The following is an 18,067-nucleotide window of genomic DNA, read 5'->3' as shown; positions in this document are numbered from 1 at the left end:
ATATATATATATATATACACATCTGTATCTGGGGTTTTATATTCTATTTCCTTGGCCTACTTATTGACTATAGGTTCACAATAAATATTGGTGTCTGGTAGAAAAGCCCCTTCTTCAAAAAGGTGACTTAGATTGAATTTTGGAATAAGCTTGTCAAGTTTACTACTGATTTTTGTTTCCAGATCTTATAGCCAACTACCTTGTTCTACTCTTTTATTAATTCGATTAGTTTCTACTAGATTCTTTTGGTTTTTCTGTGTTGACAATTATATTATCTGCAAAAAAAGACAATGGTACTTTATAATTCTTATATATTTTTTCTTATTATGCTGTCTTCTACAGGTTGAACAGAAGGGATGAAAGCAGACATTTTAAAATCTTGTTCTTACTTTAAAAGGGAACTTCTCTTTCTTCCTTTTTTTTAAGGTTTTATTTTATTTTTAAAATTTTTTGGGCGCCTGGGTGGCTCAGTGGTTGAGTGTCTGCTTTTGGCTCAGGTCGTGATCCCGGGTCCTGGGATCAAGTCCCATATTGGGCTCCCCATGGGGAGCCTGCTTCTCCCTCTATGTCTCTGCCTCTCTCTGTGTATGTGTCTCTCATGAATAAATAAATAAAATCTTAAAAAAAATAAAAAATTTTGAGAGTGTGTGTGCTCACATATGCACATAAGCTAGGGAGGGGGCAGAAGGAGAGGGGGAGAGTGAATCTTAAGCAGGCTCCATGCCCAGCCCAGCACAGAGCCTAACGTGGGGCTCCATCTCATGACCGTGAATCATGACCTGAGCCAAAATCAAGAGTCCACACATAACCAACCGAGCCACCAAGGTACCCCCTCTTTCATTCTTATCATGGGACTCCCACTCACTTTTTTAGAAACTCCATGTCTACCCAAAGGATTTGCCTCACCCAGGATCTACCCCTCTTCCCTTGGCAGTACTTTCTCTGGTGCTGAGGAACTCCATCTATAAGAATGTCCTGGGGCCTCCAGAAGGCCATTCAAGGCCTTTGACATTCCAGGTCCCACAGAGGATGAGCTTTTCCTTCCAGATCTTCTCCCCATCTGTGTATTTTATAGGCATACCTCTTCACTTTCACATTTTCCAGTGAGCTGCTATTAAATGAGGTGGAAAAGCATGTGACTATATGTTCTCTCTCTTGATTTCTCCCTCCCTACTTCTCTTTCTTTCTCTAAGGAGAGAGAAAATTTTTTAAAAAGATATTTATTTATTTATTTATTTATTTATTTATTTATTTATTTAGAGAGAATGAGCAGGGTGAAGGGCAGAGGGAGAGGGATAAGCAGATTTCTCCATTGAGCAGGGAGTCGAACATGGGGCTTGATCCTAGGACCCAGAGATCATGACCTGAGCTGAAGTCAGCTACTTCACAACCGAGTCACCCAGGTACCTTGAAAGAATTTATTTTTTGAACTACTCCTGGATGAGGTTAGGTGCCTTGTGCTCCCAACAGCTGTCCTCAAGGGAGTTCTGATAACAACTCACATTTCACTTTGCCCACTGATCTCACTCCTACATCAAGGACTTCCAGGAAATGCACAGGTGGGGGGATTTAAACATCTTTACATGATGAAGTGAGATGACTTACAGGCTTAAGCATGCTTCCACAATCAAGAGTGTCTCACAGAACCTGGCAACCAAGATGGTGGCCCTTTCCACTGCTGGTTCACAATATCTCTGGGTCATATGCAGGACTCTTCTTAGAGGAGCTTAAGGAAGAGTGAGCTTGGGGAAGCATTCCACTGGTGCCTCCCTGTTTTTTGATCCAAAGCTTCCCCATAACTTACATGTTTCTATTGCGTCCCCACATCCACCACCTAGATTTAGCCCGTAAAATCAGAAAGCAAGGACAAATATCTTTGGTGTTCAACTAACATTTTTTCTTTCTTTCCTGATCTTGTAGGGACTAGAAGGAGTAGTGTTTGTTTTTTTCTTCCTCTATGGAAAGGACTTCCCCTACATCATAATCTCTTTCCTGGAGATCATTAAACTTCCTGGCTGAGGCTTAATGGTGGAAGGGCATCCTCACATTATGGAAAAAAATCCAGTGATTTGAACTGGCCTGGTATGGTTGGGAGTCCAAGATGACTAGAGATTGAGATCACAGAAAAAAATTCTCTGGTTTGATAACCTCGAAAATATGATATCCATTTTATATGACACAATGTTCTGGACTCATCTAGAAGAAATTCTGTTCCTACAATTAATCATCCTAAAAATAATAGTATCTATTGCCTGCTTATGATGTACTAGGCATTTTTCTAAGATATATATTTAGTCCACATATAATCCTATGATGTAGGTATTATTATTACTCCCATTTAACACCTAAGAAACTAAAGCCTGGATAAGGGGTAAGGTATCTTCCAAATGCACATGGTTAAAGAAGAATTAATGTTTGAACCTGATGCTGTATAATTGTGCATCTCAGGCTCTTTCAGGCCATCCCCCTCCTCTGGCCTCTTTCTTCATCCTGCTCTTCAGCCTGCTGCCTGAGTTTTCTCTCCCTTTAAACATTCTGAATTCTTTGTGCCAACCAAACAATTCACCATCCCATCTCATTTCTCCTCCCTTCTACATCTTGATTCATTCTGGCCCCTTTGCCTTGGATGCCCTCTCCCCACCATTTACCAAGGTCCAGGGCTCTGCCTAACTACCCCACCACCCCAAGCCTTCCCTGATTCCCTTGGCCAGAAGGAAACTGTCTTCTGGATTCCTCCCATTTTTGTGTTTACAGTGTTTCCACTTCGACACAGGATTAAGCACATGTTATTTCAAAAGTCATTTTAGGATTCAGGTTTGCATCTCCATCATATCTGCTCCTCCCTAGTAGGCAGCACAGACACTGGCTAAATGGGTGGAAGCCACTTTTTTTGCACACAGTGGACCATCCCTAAAGCAGAGGTCAGCCAAAGGATTGTGTTGGATCCAGAGCTGGGATTAACATGATTAAACAAGATTAAACAAGATTCTGGAAATGACCTCTTTCATATCAGCCTGTGACTCATCTGTGGAAATTTAGTGTAAGAGTCAGTAAAAAAAAAAAAAAAGCAAGGACCTTGTGTCTACATGGCCTTCTGTTTCAAGGGCTGACCTTCCTGCTTCTTGAAGACAAACCTCTGCCTATTTCCCTGCCCAGCAATTACTTATTCTAAGTTCCAATGAATCCCTCGCCTGCCACCAGTTTGTTACATCCAAAGAAAGTGCCAAGTACCTTTTTTTCATACTAGCTTATCTCTTAGAAAAATCGTCCCATATTTGGAGCTCTTTGAATAACTGTACAAGGTTAGGTGGTGCAAGGAACTCCAGGAGGTAATATGTCCTTGGTTGGCGTACCTGCAGAGGGAAGTTGATCTGGTGACTGGAAGCCATTTGCTCCTTGGGAAATGTGAAGAATGACCACTGCTCGAGGCCAGCTGGTAGTGACTTGGGTGAAAATTGCACACTCTGCCTTGGGTGGCCCCAGACTTTGTCTTTGAATATGAACACACTCTTCCTCCCACTACCTGCTTTTCCTTGGGTTAGGGTCATCTTTCATCATGATCTGCTTTCCCACATGCTCTAGTATCATTCTTAGATAGTTCCATGTACGTTCAAATCAATGTGTTCTGATCTCCCCCAGGGAGGGCATGTCTCTCATGGGGAAAAGAAACACAGGAGCATCAGCGGGGCCCTGCCATAATTCTCTTTGGTTTCTCTGGAATCATGGAGTCTGGATTATGAAGTCACATGGATGGGGTGCACTCTTTGCTTGCTAGGGGGAAGGGAGGTATCTTTTGTGCAACTCATGATTCTTTCGGGTCAGAAACCAGTTTAAATGGCCCTTTAAGCATTCTTAGAGATGCTCATCTCCTTTGGGCTCTGGAACACAGTGACTAAGTACAGTTCACTGGACCAGAGTTAGACCTTGGGGTAATGTTTTGCCTCCAACAGAAGTTAGCTTTGTGTCCTGAAGCAAGTAATTTCTCATTTGGAATTTAGATCTCCTCACCTAAGCAAGGAGTAAGTTGAATCATAAGCCCTCAAAAGGCCATTTTCTGCTTTGGAGTGTGTGTGTGTGTGTGTGTGTGTGTGTGTGTGTGTCTTCTTGAGCCCAAGGGAAAATAATGGTTAAATTGAAGCAATACATTTCAAAGCCATCATTTTCCCCTATAAATGAAACTCTTTTTTAAAGTTTTCCAATCACCTCCCATATGTCACATTCTCCCTCCTAAGTCTGGAATTGGTGTTTATGCCTGAGAGCTTAAAGCCATTTTTTGATTTCTTTAGTTTGAGAATCAACTTATTCGGATATTGGATGCTGAAAGAAAAACCTCTAATAGCTTCATCCCAAAGTCATCTTTTCTCTTATTCTGGCCAAAGAAATGGACCTGGATTGCCAAATGAGATAAAATTTGCCATATATAATAGTATGTATAAATGTTTATATAGCCAAGCTCATTAAAGTATCTTAAACTTATTATCAATTCATCTTGAGAAGAAGAGAGGAAACATAAGTGCAATTAATTTATTATTTATTACTTTAACACCAATTAGGTGAATGGACAGTCTCCATGCAGACAGTAGTATTCATTACACAAACAAGACAATTTTAAAACAAAGGGTAATAGAGGCACTGAGTAGTTTTGCATGCATGAATCCACACCTGGGCTGTAAAGCTTGAGGGATGTAACCAACGGGAGGCCGGATGCTGGCATGAGCTATTCTAAATATGCCTTCAACACGTTGCTTCTCTGTTCCAGGGTTGAACTGTTTAGGTTTATATCTAGACATACTGTTTATATCTAAATATACTAACATATATAAAAGATTAGTGGGGAAAACACTTGAACACTGTGGTTAAGATTCCATATGTTAATTATTTAATTAGATAACAACATAACACTTATTCACTGGAAAAATCACAAATACGCACTGATATTTACAAAAGCTGTTTCAGTTAAATTTAAATGAAAGGAGGATGGTACATTTTAGGATAAAAAGGAAAAAGGGGCTGAATTCTTTTGTCAGACACAACTGTAGCACAGTCTACTCTTAAAGAATCTTTTAATTAGGAGAAGAGTCAAGATGGGGGAAATAAATAAAAGCACAGTTGTATGTATAAAAATGCAGATAACCCCAAATACTTGGTTGCTTGGCTTTAAAATGCATTGTGTAATTTTTGTAAACTTAGAACTTGCAAACCATTTGGCTTACGCTAATATTAAAGTCAGTGCGCATCTCCTGAGGTACAAATGATTGGGTTGAAGGGGAGTGTGCTGGGTTGTGATGGAAGGAAATGTTGGTTGAAGCTTCACTGTTGGGTAAACAAACCAACAATTAATTAAAAAAAAAAAAACACGCAAGCAAACAACCCAATAACCCTTTCTCTAGAGAAAAGTAGGAGTTATCCCAATGGGGACGGGTCAATCCCAAACCAGGTACCATTTGTAGTCTCTGCTTTAAAATGAACCAGGAAGGATCAAGAACATAGATATATAATCACCACAGATGTATAATAATACTAACACTGTGCAGCCCTGGGCTGTGCTGCTTCACGACATGCAGGGAAGATTGTCAAAACTTTTGAAGACGATGGTGGCAGCAGGGGCGGGTGGTCTGAAATTCTGAGGTTAAATCTTCCTCATTATAACCCAGGACAGGGGTTCCTTTTTCTGCCCCAGGGGACAGGCTGCACTGTGAAGGATTCAGGTAGGGGTCTCTGGTCCAAAGACAAGGAACGAAAAAGTGGGAGTGTTTCTTCACATTTAGTCACAGTGGATGGGGTTTCTCTTATCCAAACTGTTCAATAGCATGTATACATTCTCACCACTGGTAGAGTTAAAAAGCACTTTCAAACTATGGCCTCCATGGGCTCTTCCAATAGTCCTGGAAGGTAGATAGCACAGCTGTTTTCATCACCCTGATTTCAATGAAGCAGACAGAGTAAGCATGCAGGTCACATGGATCTTAGAATTCAGGCTTGAACCCAGGCCTCTCCTTTCCAAGTAGAGCTCATTTTGTTTGTTCTCAAAAAAGAGGATTTGTTGTAGAAAGTGATCCAGACCTTAGATTGCTAAGTCACTTAGACCTCAGCCATAAAAAAAAAAAAAAAAAGAAAAAAAAAAAAGACCTCAGCCATATAGATTACGTTTATTACCAGTGGCAAGCTCCACCCCTTCCTCTGTCCCCAGCCTCCCTGACATTACAGCCCCAAAATCCTTTACGCTCAGGTGTCAGGGACTGGATGTATTCCTCATTTCAGAACCACATGTCTTCACCCAAAAAAATGAGTTCTCAAAGCATCAGTGGAAAAGAGATATCTTGGTCCTTTCCTTTGAAATTACAACATTGTACATAACCAATGCCCTGGTTATGAGAAAATATTTTTTCTCGTAGCCAGAATCCTAGAAACTATCCTTCGGAGGTGGGGGGAGCCGAGTGGGAAAGTTCAATGTGATGGCATGAGTCCTCTTCCCATGAGGCAGTAAACCCCACACTCTGATGTTTATGTTTCCGCCTTATGTTTCTGTCACACCTAACTGGCTTATTCTCTCACCTCTTGACCTTCCTGCATTGATAAGATACAGAGTGAGAGCAGGGAGATGGAGAGTGAGTGCAGATAACCATCAGAGGCCCTTGACTGGCCATCGCTTGGCGATTCCAATAGCTACTGCCATTTTTCTTGTTATTTAATTTTCTCCCACAGTAGGAAATGGGTAAATGTCAGCTCCTGTTGACTCAGCCAATCTCACTGGTGTGGCCAGCACACAGGAAGCTAGGCCAAAGTCAGTTTCTGTTACCTGCCTTGAGTCCCACCATCTTTCGGGACTGAGAAGCATCCAGTTCCTTGAGGGCAGCGAGGAGGGGAACACGGCTGTCCTTCCTTTAGGCAGCCAAGTGTGAACTTGGTTACGGGTGGATGGTGCTCAGAGTGGTCGCTTTTGGGTTTTGGGCTGAGGAACACGAGCAGGTCACTTCAGCCTGATACAGTCCACCTCTTCCGTGGCCGGCATGCCGCTGGTCTTGAGGTCCAGGTCGGCGCTCGACTTGCTCCCGTGGTGGGAGGGACGCCAGTGGAGCAGCATCATCCTCTTGAAGTATTTCATGGTGTTGTTCTTGACCGTTACAAAGCACACGGTGTTGATCATGCTGTTGCTCATGGCGATGCACTCGACCACGTAGAAGGCTGTGAGGTAGTGCTTCTCCTTGACGAACACGGCGGGGAAGAAGTCGCGCACGATGGTGAAGCCGTAGAAAGGCGCCCAGCACAGCACGTAGGCCGTGAGGATGCACATGAGCACCAGCACCGTCTTTCTGCGGCAGCGCAGCCGCTTCCGGATCTGCTCTGTCTGGAAGCCTGGCACGGCCTTGAACCAGAGCTCGCGGGAGACCCTGGCGTAGCACAGGGTCATGGTCACCACGGGGCCCACGAACTCCACGCCGAAGATCAACAGGAAGTAGGACTTGTAGTAGAGCTGCTGGTCCACCGGCCAGACCTGGCCGCAGAAGATCTTCTCCTGGCTCTTGACGATAAACAGGACCGTCTCCGTTGTGAAGTAGGCCGACGGGATGGCGATGAGGATGGACACCAACCAGACCAAAGCGATCAGGAAGGAGGCCGTTTGATAATTCATCCGTGGCTTCAAGGGGTGAACGATGGCGAGATACCTGGTGTGGGGAGGCAAGCCGTCAGTAATAATGACGTGTGCTTGCAAACATTCGTCTGGAACTAAGCGCAAACACACCGCAAAAGCAGACAGAATGGCACAACGAGTCCCTGTGTAATTATCCGGCTTTGACAAGCTTCGTCCTATTTTAGCAACATCATTTGACATTTGGAGTAGCGCAGCGGTTTACTGGAAACAGCACAGGCTTTGGTCAAACAGGTGGACTAGATCCCAGCTTTCCTCCTGACTGGCTTTGGGGTCTGGAGTGAATCACTCAGCCTTTCTGAGATTTGTTTCTTCAAACGCAACATGGGATAAAGTGACACCTACCTTGTGGGGCTGCTGTGAATATTAAACATGAGTATGTTTGTAAAATGCTTCGGATGTAGCAGATGTTCAATGAATATAGGCAGCACTATTATTGTTCGTCCTATTGATACCACCTTGGCTTTGTCTTGGCATTCTGCCCAAGAATCTAATACTTTCAAAACTCTTTATTCCAAATAATCATGGGTTAGAGGTGAAAGGAGGGCTCTGAAGCTCTGAGAGAGGTGGGGACCTTCTCAGGGCAGTGAATTAGGGCTGTCTCTCTCCTCCCTTCAGGTGTCATCCTGTATTACAGAGAAGGAAGGAGAGTTCAGGTGGGCTTGGCATGGAATCTAAGGAATCTGTCTAATGAGAGAAGTAAATGATCTGACCAAACTCGGTGCAGGGACCAGAGTCCAGGCTCCTGATACAAAACTTTTACACCCACCTCCCTGTGCTGTCTCAAACTCAGATGAGGTGTGTGACATTGCCTTGACATCATAAAGCAGCACACAGCATGAGGCTTTATCCTGCTCTTTCCAGTGAGCAATACTGCCTGGGAAAGAGGTTGGCACCCTTTGTGGGGTGGGCATGGGAAGGCAGTCAAAATAGGCTGCGTTACTGAGCAAGCCTTCACTGTAGGCAGCTGATGCTTATTCCTGCTAAGCCCCTGGAGCAGACGCAGTTCACCCAGGAGTGAGAGGGAACTGGGATATTTGTATACCAACAATTTTAAGTCTTTGGTGAGGGAGACAGAGGAGGCCATCAGACAAAGAAATGCAGGTGTTGGCTAGTGGGAGTGGACAGGTGTGCACCGAAGTCACAATAGCAAAAGGATAAGACAGGGGCATCAATTGCATCTGCTACAACCTGGTAAACGCACAACAGGTTGCTGGTCCTGCTGCATGCCCAACCGATGTATATGGAAACAAGTAAGGGAAGGCACAGGCCTTGACCTCAGAGACCTTTTCTTCCACACAAAAACTAGAATAACCAAATGATAGGTTAAGAGCCAACTTGAAGAAAGACATGGTCATTATGTTAGTGATGTAGTCTGGGAATGCTTCATGAAGATATTGAGATTCTGACCACCTCCTATTCACCCTGTTGATGAAGGCAGGATTCTCCTGACCTAAATAGGAGATGAATGACCACACAACACCTGATGCCAGGCAGATGAGGTCAATAGCAGTTAACTAGTCTCATATACTCCCAGCCAAGGAAGAGGGACACTGCCCACTATGCAGGGCCACAGGGGAGTTGTACTCAGGAATAAAACGAACCAGCGGGGGCTGTGGGCAGCAGGCGCTATAGTGACAAGAGGTCTGAAGTGACCCTTGACTCCCATGGGAGGATGTGATTGGCTTGTTTGAATAATTCTGCCAGCTGGCAGGGAGGGGAAACCCATCAGGTTGAGGACTGGGGGTGCAGCTGGTCCAGCTGAGACAGGAATAACAGGTCAGGAGCCTTTCCTGCTGGATGAAGGGGTATATGTGGCAAGAACAGGGGACTTCATGGGTAGGGACCTTGGGGCCCTATGGGGCTTGAAGGTGTAAAGTAGCCCAGGTAATTTTAGGCTTTATAATACAAGAGCCTAATAAGTAGCACTCAGGTTCTAAATCAAGTGAAAAATAAGGCAAATGATAAGAAGCATGGATGGTCAAACTCTCACTTTTGTTAGAATTAGATAGTGAGGCTTTCATCTGTGAGCATAGGGACTGCTTCATACTCAATTAGATAAACCTACAAAGACTGACATAGCAGGGGTGGGAGAGACACAGGCCTCCCTGCGCACTTCACTTTACTCTTTGGTAAGACATGTCTGTCCTATGATGTAGAAATATAAGAAGGGATATCTATGAGTATTTCTGGATGCCACAGTCAGAAGAAGAGTGAGGTTCATGTGTGGAGGACCTAGAAGAGATGTTATTTCAACTCATAGGGACCCTAGGAGAGTGTGGATCTCAGGAAATGCGCATCCAAGCACAGGGAGGGTAACAGAGACCTTGTGGATGTCCCTTTTCCCAACAGACAAGTCATGGAAAATAATCAGTTTTAACAAAGTGCTATAGCTTCCAACATGCTTTATGTATGTATGTTTACCCTCTCTGAACCAGACAATAATAATAACTCTGTTGAGTTATTATTATTTCCATTTCACAGATGAAGAAACTAAGTCCCAGAAGCATAAGGGATTTATCCAAGTGCACAGCTTGGAACCCAGATGTTCTCAGTAACTCCTAGGCCAGCGTTCTTTCCTTTCGGACTTATTTGATAGCAACTCTGCATTTTGGAACATCTTTTAAAGTGAGGAAGATGTTACTGGATGATAAAATATTAGAATATAAGAGTTGATGATAGAATAAGTAGGAATGTAGAAATTCTCTCTGGCATTGGTTATTGAGAAACTTTTCATGCTGGGACTATATTGGGGTGGAGGAGGGAGAGAGAGAGAGAGAGAGAAAGAGAGAGAGAATCCTGAATTAGTTCTGCTTCCAAAGTCCTCTTGGCTACCTGCACAGCATTTCCAGGATAGCCCTCACCTTTGCACCTCAGGCTCTGCTTCCCATGCTCCAGTGGACAGCTATATGCAAAAGAACGAAACCAGACTAATTTCTTACACCATACACACAAAAAAATTTAAAATGGATTAAAGACCTAAATGTGACACCTGAAACCATAAAAGTCCTAGAAGAAAGCACAGGCAGTAATTTCTCCGAAATCGGCCACAGCAACATTCTTCTAGATATGTCTCCTGAGGCAAGGGAAACAAGAGCAAAAATAAACTCTTGGGACTATGTCAAAATAAAAAGCTTCTGCACAGCAAAGGAAACAACAAAACTAAAAGGCAGCCTCTGGAATGGAAGAAGATATCTTCAAATGACATATTTAATACAGGGTTAGTATCCAAAACATATAAAGCACTTGTTAAACTCAACACCCAAAAACCAAATAATCCAATTAAAAAATGGACAGATGATATGAACAGACATTTCTCCAAAGAAGACACCCAGATGGCCAACAGACACATGAAAAGATGCTCAACCTCGCTCATCAGGGAAATGCAAATCAAAACTACAATGAGATACCACATCACACCTGTCAGAATGACTAAAATCAAAAACACAAAAAATGACAGGTGTTGGTGAGGATGTGGAGGAACCTTTATGCGCTGTTGGTAAAAATGCAAACTGGTGCAGCCACTGTGAAAAATAGTATGGAGGCTCCTTGAAAAGTCAATAGGGATGCCTGGGTGGCTCAGTCGCTTAAGCATCTGCCTTTGTTTTGTTTTGTTTTGTTTTAATTTAATTTTTATTTATTTATGATAGAGAGAGAGAAAGAGAGAGAGAGAGGCAGAGACACAGGCAGAGGGAGAAGCAGGCTCCATGCACCGGGAGCCCGACATGGGATTTGATCCCGGGTCTCCAGGATCGTGCCCTGGGCCAAAGGCAGGTGCCAAACTGCTGTGCCACCCAGGGATCCCAAGCATCTGCCTTTGGCTCAGGTCGTGATCAGGGTCCTGGAATGGAACCCCGAGTTGGGATCCCTGCTCAGCAGGGAGTTGCTTCTCCCTCTGTGCTCCTCCCCCTGCTTGTGCTGTCTCTCTCTAGCTCTCTCTCTCAAATAAATAAAATCTTTTTTTTTTTTAAAGAAAAATTAAAAATAGAACTACCCTATGATCCAGCAATCCCACTACTGGGTATTTATCCAAAGAATACAAAAACACTAATTCAAAGGGTGAACACTAATTCAAAGCACCCTTGTGTTTATTGCAGCATTATTTATAATAACCATATGAGGGAAACAGCCCAAGTATTCCTGACTGATGAATGGATACAGGAGATGTGGTATGTATATATAATATAAATATGTATTAGCATACATATATATACACATATATATTAGTGTATACTGTGTGTGTGCGTACACACACTCATAATGACTATTATTCAGTCATAAGAAAGAATGAAATCTTGCCGTTTGCAATGACGTGGATGGAGCTGGAGAGTATAATGCTAAGGGAAAGAAGTCAGAGAAAGACAAATACCATAAGATTTCACTCATATGTGGAACTTAAGAAACAAACAAATGAGCAGAGGGGGAGAAAAGAAAGAGAGAATCAAACCAAGAAACAGACTCTTAACAATGTAGAACAAACTGGTGGTTACCCAAGGGGAGAGGGTGGGGGATGGGAGAAACAGATGATGGGGATGAAGGAGTGTACTTGTGATGAGCCCCAGGTGTCGTATGGAATTATTGAATCACTATACTGTACACCTGAAAATAATATTATACTGTATATTAATTAAATGAAATTCAAATAAAAACTTAACTTAAAAAAAAAAAAAAAGAAAGAATGATGGTAATTGTTCCAGCCTGGGTGATGGGTGGAATGGTGTATCTGGAACTACTCTTTATGTTTAACTGGATGGTTGCTTCCTAAGAAACTCCTATGTTGCCTAAACCCCCTAACATTATAAAGATAAAGGTTTCAATGGGAGAAAGAGGATGAGAACAGTGATAACTCTCACCTGAGTGAGCATCAGAATCACTCAGGGAATTGGATAAAAATGCAGATTCCTGGGGCCTAGCACAAGGGATTTTCGTTCCTTTGGGCTGTGTGGGGCCTAGGGATCTGCCTTTTATCACTTGCTCTGGGGAATTTGGTATAGTTGGTTGACAGTTACATTTTATAAACACTGGTTTTAGGGCTGCAGAGCCTCAGAGCAGTAATAACAAAATTGTTTTTCCTGCAGGAATTATGTTACAAAAAGAAGATGGCTCCACTACCTCTATGTGTATTTCATTATGGAAAATAATCAACTGGTTGATTAAAAAGAATGACAAATCTAAATAGCACCAAGAACAAGGAAAAAACTGAAGAGTTGAAAGGAAACCAAAAAGAAAAAAGATGTTCGAAAAAACACATCATCAAAATGAGTTTTGACACTCCATGGACAAGAGGATGTTTTACACATCGCCCCCCTGGAACATAGCCAGTGGTGGTCTGACACTGACCTACAGCTATTTACATAAGTAAAACGTGTGTAAGATTTGTCATAAGCTGCTACTAGAAATTTTATAAATTTTATAAATATATAATAGAGCAAGGGCCTGCAGAACATCTCATGCAAATGTATGCAAATGAGCACGTGGATGTATGCAAGAAAACAAAGGGAAGGATGTCCTTCCCTCTTTTCTACAAATAGCTGTTACCTTATTTTAAAATCAGCTCTATAACAAAACCACCAGAAAAAAAGAGTACAATCCTCTAGGATCCCGTTTTTGTGAAGTTTAAGAACAAGCAAAACTAAACTATGCTGAGTGAAAGCAGAGGACTGACTGGTCAGGGGGACAAGGGAGTTCTCTAGGTGATGGAAATGTTCTAGGGCTTGATTTGGGAATGGTTGCAGGAAAAACTTGGCACGTGTTATCCCGACTGGAAGGGCCCGTGGTGAAGTCTCCCATGGCTTCTAAGTAGTAAGTTGCCTACACTTGCTGCTTTTGCTTTTGTACCTGAGGCTACTCACAGTCACGTGGCATGCCTATCTGTGGCAGATGTGGCATCTGCAGGCACGGCCCAGAGCTGGGGGTGCTCAGGAGCCTCAGTCTTGACCATGTTTGGGGGGGACCATGAGCCACAAGCAGAGATCTGTGTCTCCTCTTGCCCCAGATAGGTGAGCAGGCATTCAGATCTGCAGCAACACCCACCTGTCAGAGCTGAAGTGAGGGAAGGGGCAGCCTGGCCCAGCGCCCATCTTTACCCCGCCCCCCTCCCACCAACATCCTCACCTGTCGATAGCGATGGCCAGCAGGGCATTGGTGGAGACGTAGAGGGAGACGGTGCGCAGGTAGTTGACAGAGGCACAGAGCACATGGCCGTGCTCCCAGGAGAGCTGGCGCACCACGTAGTAGTCCATCTCGAAGGGGCAGCAGATGATGGCCACCAGGAAGTCAGAGATGGCCAGGTTTGCGATGAGCAGGTTGGTGAGGTTGCGCAGCTTCTTGTAGCGGGCGAGGGCAGCGATGAAGACAAAGTTGCCAATGCCGCAGACCAGCATGATGCCTGCCAGTGCCACACCGATGACGATCTTGGCAGCGAAGAAGGTCCGGGTCTTGGTCATGTCCTCCTCCTCGTCCAGAGGGAGGTCGTAATCACCATAGCTGAAGTTGAAGGGGAGGGAGGAGGTGTGATCTTGAGCTGGATTGACGTTGGGTGCAAAACTGGTGTTTCCATCCTGGGCTGCCATGGTGAAGACTGCAGGTGGAGAGGTGTGTGGATCGGAGCACTCTGAGCCAGGGGGGTCCAGACCTCCTGCGGTCACAACTCACTGAGCCTAGCACCCTGCCCACATCCCTGAGGAGAGTCAACACGCCATCCTGGGGCTCTGGAAGGAGACACAACCAGTGGGCAGCATGCAGGAGAACACCTGGTAGTATTCTCCAGGTGTACAGGCCAACCAGACCCAGTGACTACCCTTGGACTGAACTACCCGGGGTACAGGCGGAGGAGACATGAGATTTGGAAACTGGGAAATCTTTCACTGGCTGTCAGAAGGTACTGGGCATAGGAAGAATTGGACTCTCCAAAGATATCCAAGAAGAACCTGCAACTTTGCCCTTTACCCAGAGGCCAGGACCAGTGTGACTGCCGGTCACGCTCCCTTTTCCCACCATCAATTCCCACAGTGTCTTCTAAAAGTTTTATAAGCCTGCTCCCTGCAGCCGGCCCAGGCTTCCACGGGAGTCACAAAGTTGAGCCATCTGTTGGTCAAGGACAATGACACCCGAGGACTGAGACATGGCAGGGTCGGTCTTTCCTCCAAAGCACTGCTCCCTATGTCTTGGCCAAACCTTGGACGTGCAAATCACCAAATCCATTTTCACATGAACTGGCTGAGTCATCTTGGGCCAGTGATTTATACTGTCTGAGTCCCGATCTTCCTGTAAACCAAATTCCTGCTGTCTAGCCTGGCCCGTACAGGGGGCTGGATGGAGTGGGTAGGATGAATGAATGAGGCTCCACCCCAGGATTCTGCAGGTGGAGGGGACTGTGGGGGGAGGGGGAGGGAATTCTCTTGCTGCTCCTCTGTGCTTTGGGAACCAGATCTAAAAAGAAATGCTTGGTCTGCTTCTCCTCCCTGCCCCCACTCTTCTGATCAGCGCTCTGTCCCCTTCACCAGACTCCTACCTGGTTCCCCACCAGACCCCACCCTGACCGGGAGGCACTATATCCTGTCTGAAAGTGGTGGTTGCTCCACTTTAAGGGAAAGCACCCCCAAGGAGGGCGCGAGTGGGGGGAAGGTGGGTCGGTGAGGACCCAGGAGGGCCTGAGGGCTGGACTGTCCCTCTTGGCGGAGTCCTTTATGCTCTCAATACCTCCAGATGCCCATGACAAGGGGCAATAACGTCTCCGAAGTACTGAGCCCTCAGGAGGCGGAGCACCATTGGGTTCAGGGCGTCGGAGGGCCTCAGCACCGCCCCCCTCATGCCCAAGCCTGCAGAATGAGGACCCCTGCCATCCAGCTGTGACCCGCCTCTCCCTCTCCCCGCTTAACACAACTGAAAAGGACCCCAAGTGCGGGATGCTGGCTGCAAGGCTGGGACCAAACTGGACAGTGGGTTTGGCCCAGGCCTGTCAGAGCAGGGCAAGAGCCAGGGACAGGAATCGTCGCAGAAGGGACAGCAGTGGGGGGGCCGGGCCACTGCAACCTGCGGCGCACCCGAGGTAAGGACCCCTCCGACGACGGGCTCCCAGCGGCGTCCGCAGCGGGACCGTGCTCCGTCCGGGTCCACGGGGCCCCGATCCCGCAGCCAGCGCCCGGCGGGAGGCAGGGAAGCGGGAGTCGCGCCCCCTCGACCTCCGCGCTCCGAGGCTCTCCAGCGCCCAGACCCGGAGGAGAGCGCGTGAGCCGGGGGGCGCCGGCCCGGCCCCACGTTTCGCGGGACGCGCTCCCCGCCCCCGACCAACCGGCTCCAGGAGCCTCTCCCGTCCCCGGGCCTCCCGTCCTCACCCCCGCGCGGCCGCGCGGTCCCGGAGGCGCCGCCCAGCAAGGGCGGGAATCGAGTCCGAGCGCCAAGCTCCCCAAGCCACGCGTGCGGGGCCTCCGGACGCCAGGAGCGCTGGGGGTAGGGGCAGGACGCGGTGCGCGGGAGCCCTCCGAGCCGCTTCCCTTCCAGCGCACCTTTCAACGCGACGCCCCCCGCCCAGGCCCTGCCCTGCAGCGTGGGGCTCCCCGCCGGCCCCGCGCCCCCGCGCCCGCGCGCCCTGTCCTGGCGGGCCGGGGCTGGGTGCGCCCTCGCCGGCGCGAACTCCCGCACTTGGAGCCGGCCCGCGTCCCCGGAAAGCTGCGGGCGGCAGCGCCACCGGAATCCCACCCCCCGCCCGAGAAAAGTGGGCGTCGGCGCCTCCATCCCGGGCGACGCCCCCCTCCGCACCCAGCGACACCCGGACTGAGCCGAGCTCGCACCCACCTGCCGGGCCGCCTCCTCCCGCGCTCAGCTGCCCTGGCCGCTCGCTCCCGTCCCGGGGGACCCCGACTGGCGCGTGCCGTGGCGCTGCGGACGGGGTGTCCTTTCTTCCTCGCTCCAGCGCGCTTCGCCAGCGCGTCGCGGTCTCCGTCTTCCCGCTGGAGTTGGCGCTCCGCCCCCGCAGCTCCGCTCGGCGCCTCGGACCCGGCCCGGTGCGCCCCGCCCCGGCCCGCGCTCGGCTCCGCCCCGGGGTCCCCAGCCGGCCCCCGCCCCCGCCCCGCCCCGCCCCGCCCGGCGCGGTGGCACGGGGTGGGCGCTCCGCTGCTGCACCTCGTGTGCCCGGGCGCCGAGTTCTGGCTGCGGTGGCGCGTAGCCCAGTCCTCCGGGTTGGCGGCGCGCAGCGGCTTCTGCGTCCTCGCACCCGAGCGTGCAGGCGAGGCTAGGTGCTGGGGCTAGGTGCTGCGGATGCCAAGGAGCCGGCAGGGCCCTCCGTGCTCCGCTGGGGCGGGTCGCGGGGGCCTTTGGTAGGGGCCCCGGGCTAGCGTCCCCTCCCGCACGAGGCTACTCTTTCGGGAGCAGACTGGGGTACATTCCGTTGTGCCCGAGGGCTGGTGCCGGGGAGACCTAGGGGGTGCAGAGGGGGCCCTTTAGGGTGGGGGGTGGTGGAGGAGGAGGAGGCCCCCCGAGGTGGAAGCTGGGGATCCCAGATAGACTGCCCTGCTGAAATCTCCTACCCGGAAGTCCTCACCAAAACCCTTCGATAGCCAGCACTGCCAGATTCCTTGGCCTTTCAAAGACCATTCTAGCTGGGCCTCTGCCTGCCTGCCTGGAGCCCTGTTTCTGGAGCACTCCACCTTGCTTGCACCAGGCTCTGATTTTAGGCAATTTCTATTACCTCTCTGGTCCTTAGTTTTCTTACACAGATTGGGCAGATTCCTTATATAGATTGGGAAGGAAGAAATAAAGTGATCTGTGTTGCAGATGGCATGATGTCTTTAGAAAATCCAGAGGAATTGACAAAAAAACTTCCTGGGACTAATAAATGATGATAGCAAAGTTTCAGGATACAAGGTTAATATATAGAAGTCAAATGCTTTGGGGCGTCTGGGTGGCGCAGGTGGTTAAACATTGGACTCTTGATTTTCCCTCAGGTCATGATTTCAGGGTTGTGAGATCCGGCCCTCACCCTAAGGGGGTTAGGCTAGAAGCCTGCTTAAGATTCTCTCCCTCTCCCTCTGCCACCCCACCCCAATCTCCCCCTCTCTCTCTGAAAAGAAAAAGAAAAAGAATTTAAAAAGTCAAATGCTTTCCTAGATACCAGGAAGGAACAAGTGGAACTTGAAATTAAAAATACAATACTATTTACATCAGTAACCCCCAAAATAAAATACTTAGGTAGAAATCTAACAAAATATGTACAAGATCTATAAGAGGAAAACTACAGAACCTTAATGACAGAAATCAAAGAAGAACTGAATAAATGGAGAGATACTTCATGTTCTCGAACAGGAAGACTCAATATTGTCAAGATGTCAGTTTTCCTCCACTTGATCCACGGAGTCGATAAAACCCTGATCACAATGCAGCGAGTTATTTTGTAGATATCAACAAACAGATTCCAAA

The 18,067-nt window shown here is 47.5% G+C and overlaps 1 protein-coding gene and 1 long non-coding RNA gene across 2 annotated transcripts; one reads left to right on the top strand and one right to left on the bottom strand.

Moving 5' to 3' along the window:
* Positions 1 to 4,514: 4,514 nt before the first annotated feature.
* PROKR2 (prokineticin receptor 2) lies at positions 4,515 to 16,630 on the bottom strand. The gene is made up of 3 exons (XM_072800147.1): positions 16,448 to 16,630; positions 13,766 to 14,361; positions 4,515 to 7,667 (listed from the first exon to the last, which is right to left on the bottom strand). Exons 2-3 carry the CDS (start codon positions 14,221 to 14,223, stop codon positions 6,971 to 6,973), a joined length of 1,155 nt encoding a protein of 384 aa, XP_072656248.1. The 5' UTR covers positions 14,224 to 14,361; positions 16,448 to 16,630; the 3' UTR covers positions 4,515 to 6,970.
* Positions 8,542 to 13,036, top strand: LOC140618140 (uncharacterized). Its single transcript, XR_012018345.1, has 3 exons — positions 8,542 to 8,904; positions 11,749 to 11,820; positions 12,730 to 13,036. It is a non-coding gene; the product is annotated as an uncharacterized lncRNA (long non-coding RNA).
* Positions 16,631 to 18,067: the final 1,437 nt, after the last annotated feature.

This window comes from Canis lupus, chromosome 26 (genome assembly GCF_048164855.1).
Source record: "Canis lupus baileyi chromosome 26, mCanLup2.hap1, whole genome shotgun sequence".
NCBI classification, from domain to species: domain Eukaryota; kingdom Metazoa; phylum Chordata; class Mammalia; order Carnivora; family Canidae; genus Canis; species Canis lupus.
The sequence above is the reverse complement of the archived record's forward strand: the minus strand, read 5'-3'. Positions and strand labels throughout refer to the sequence as shown.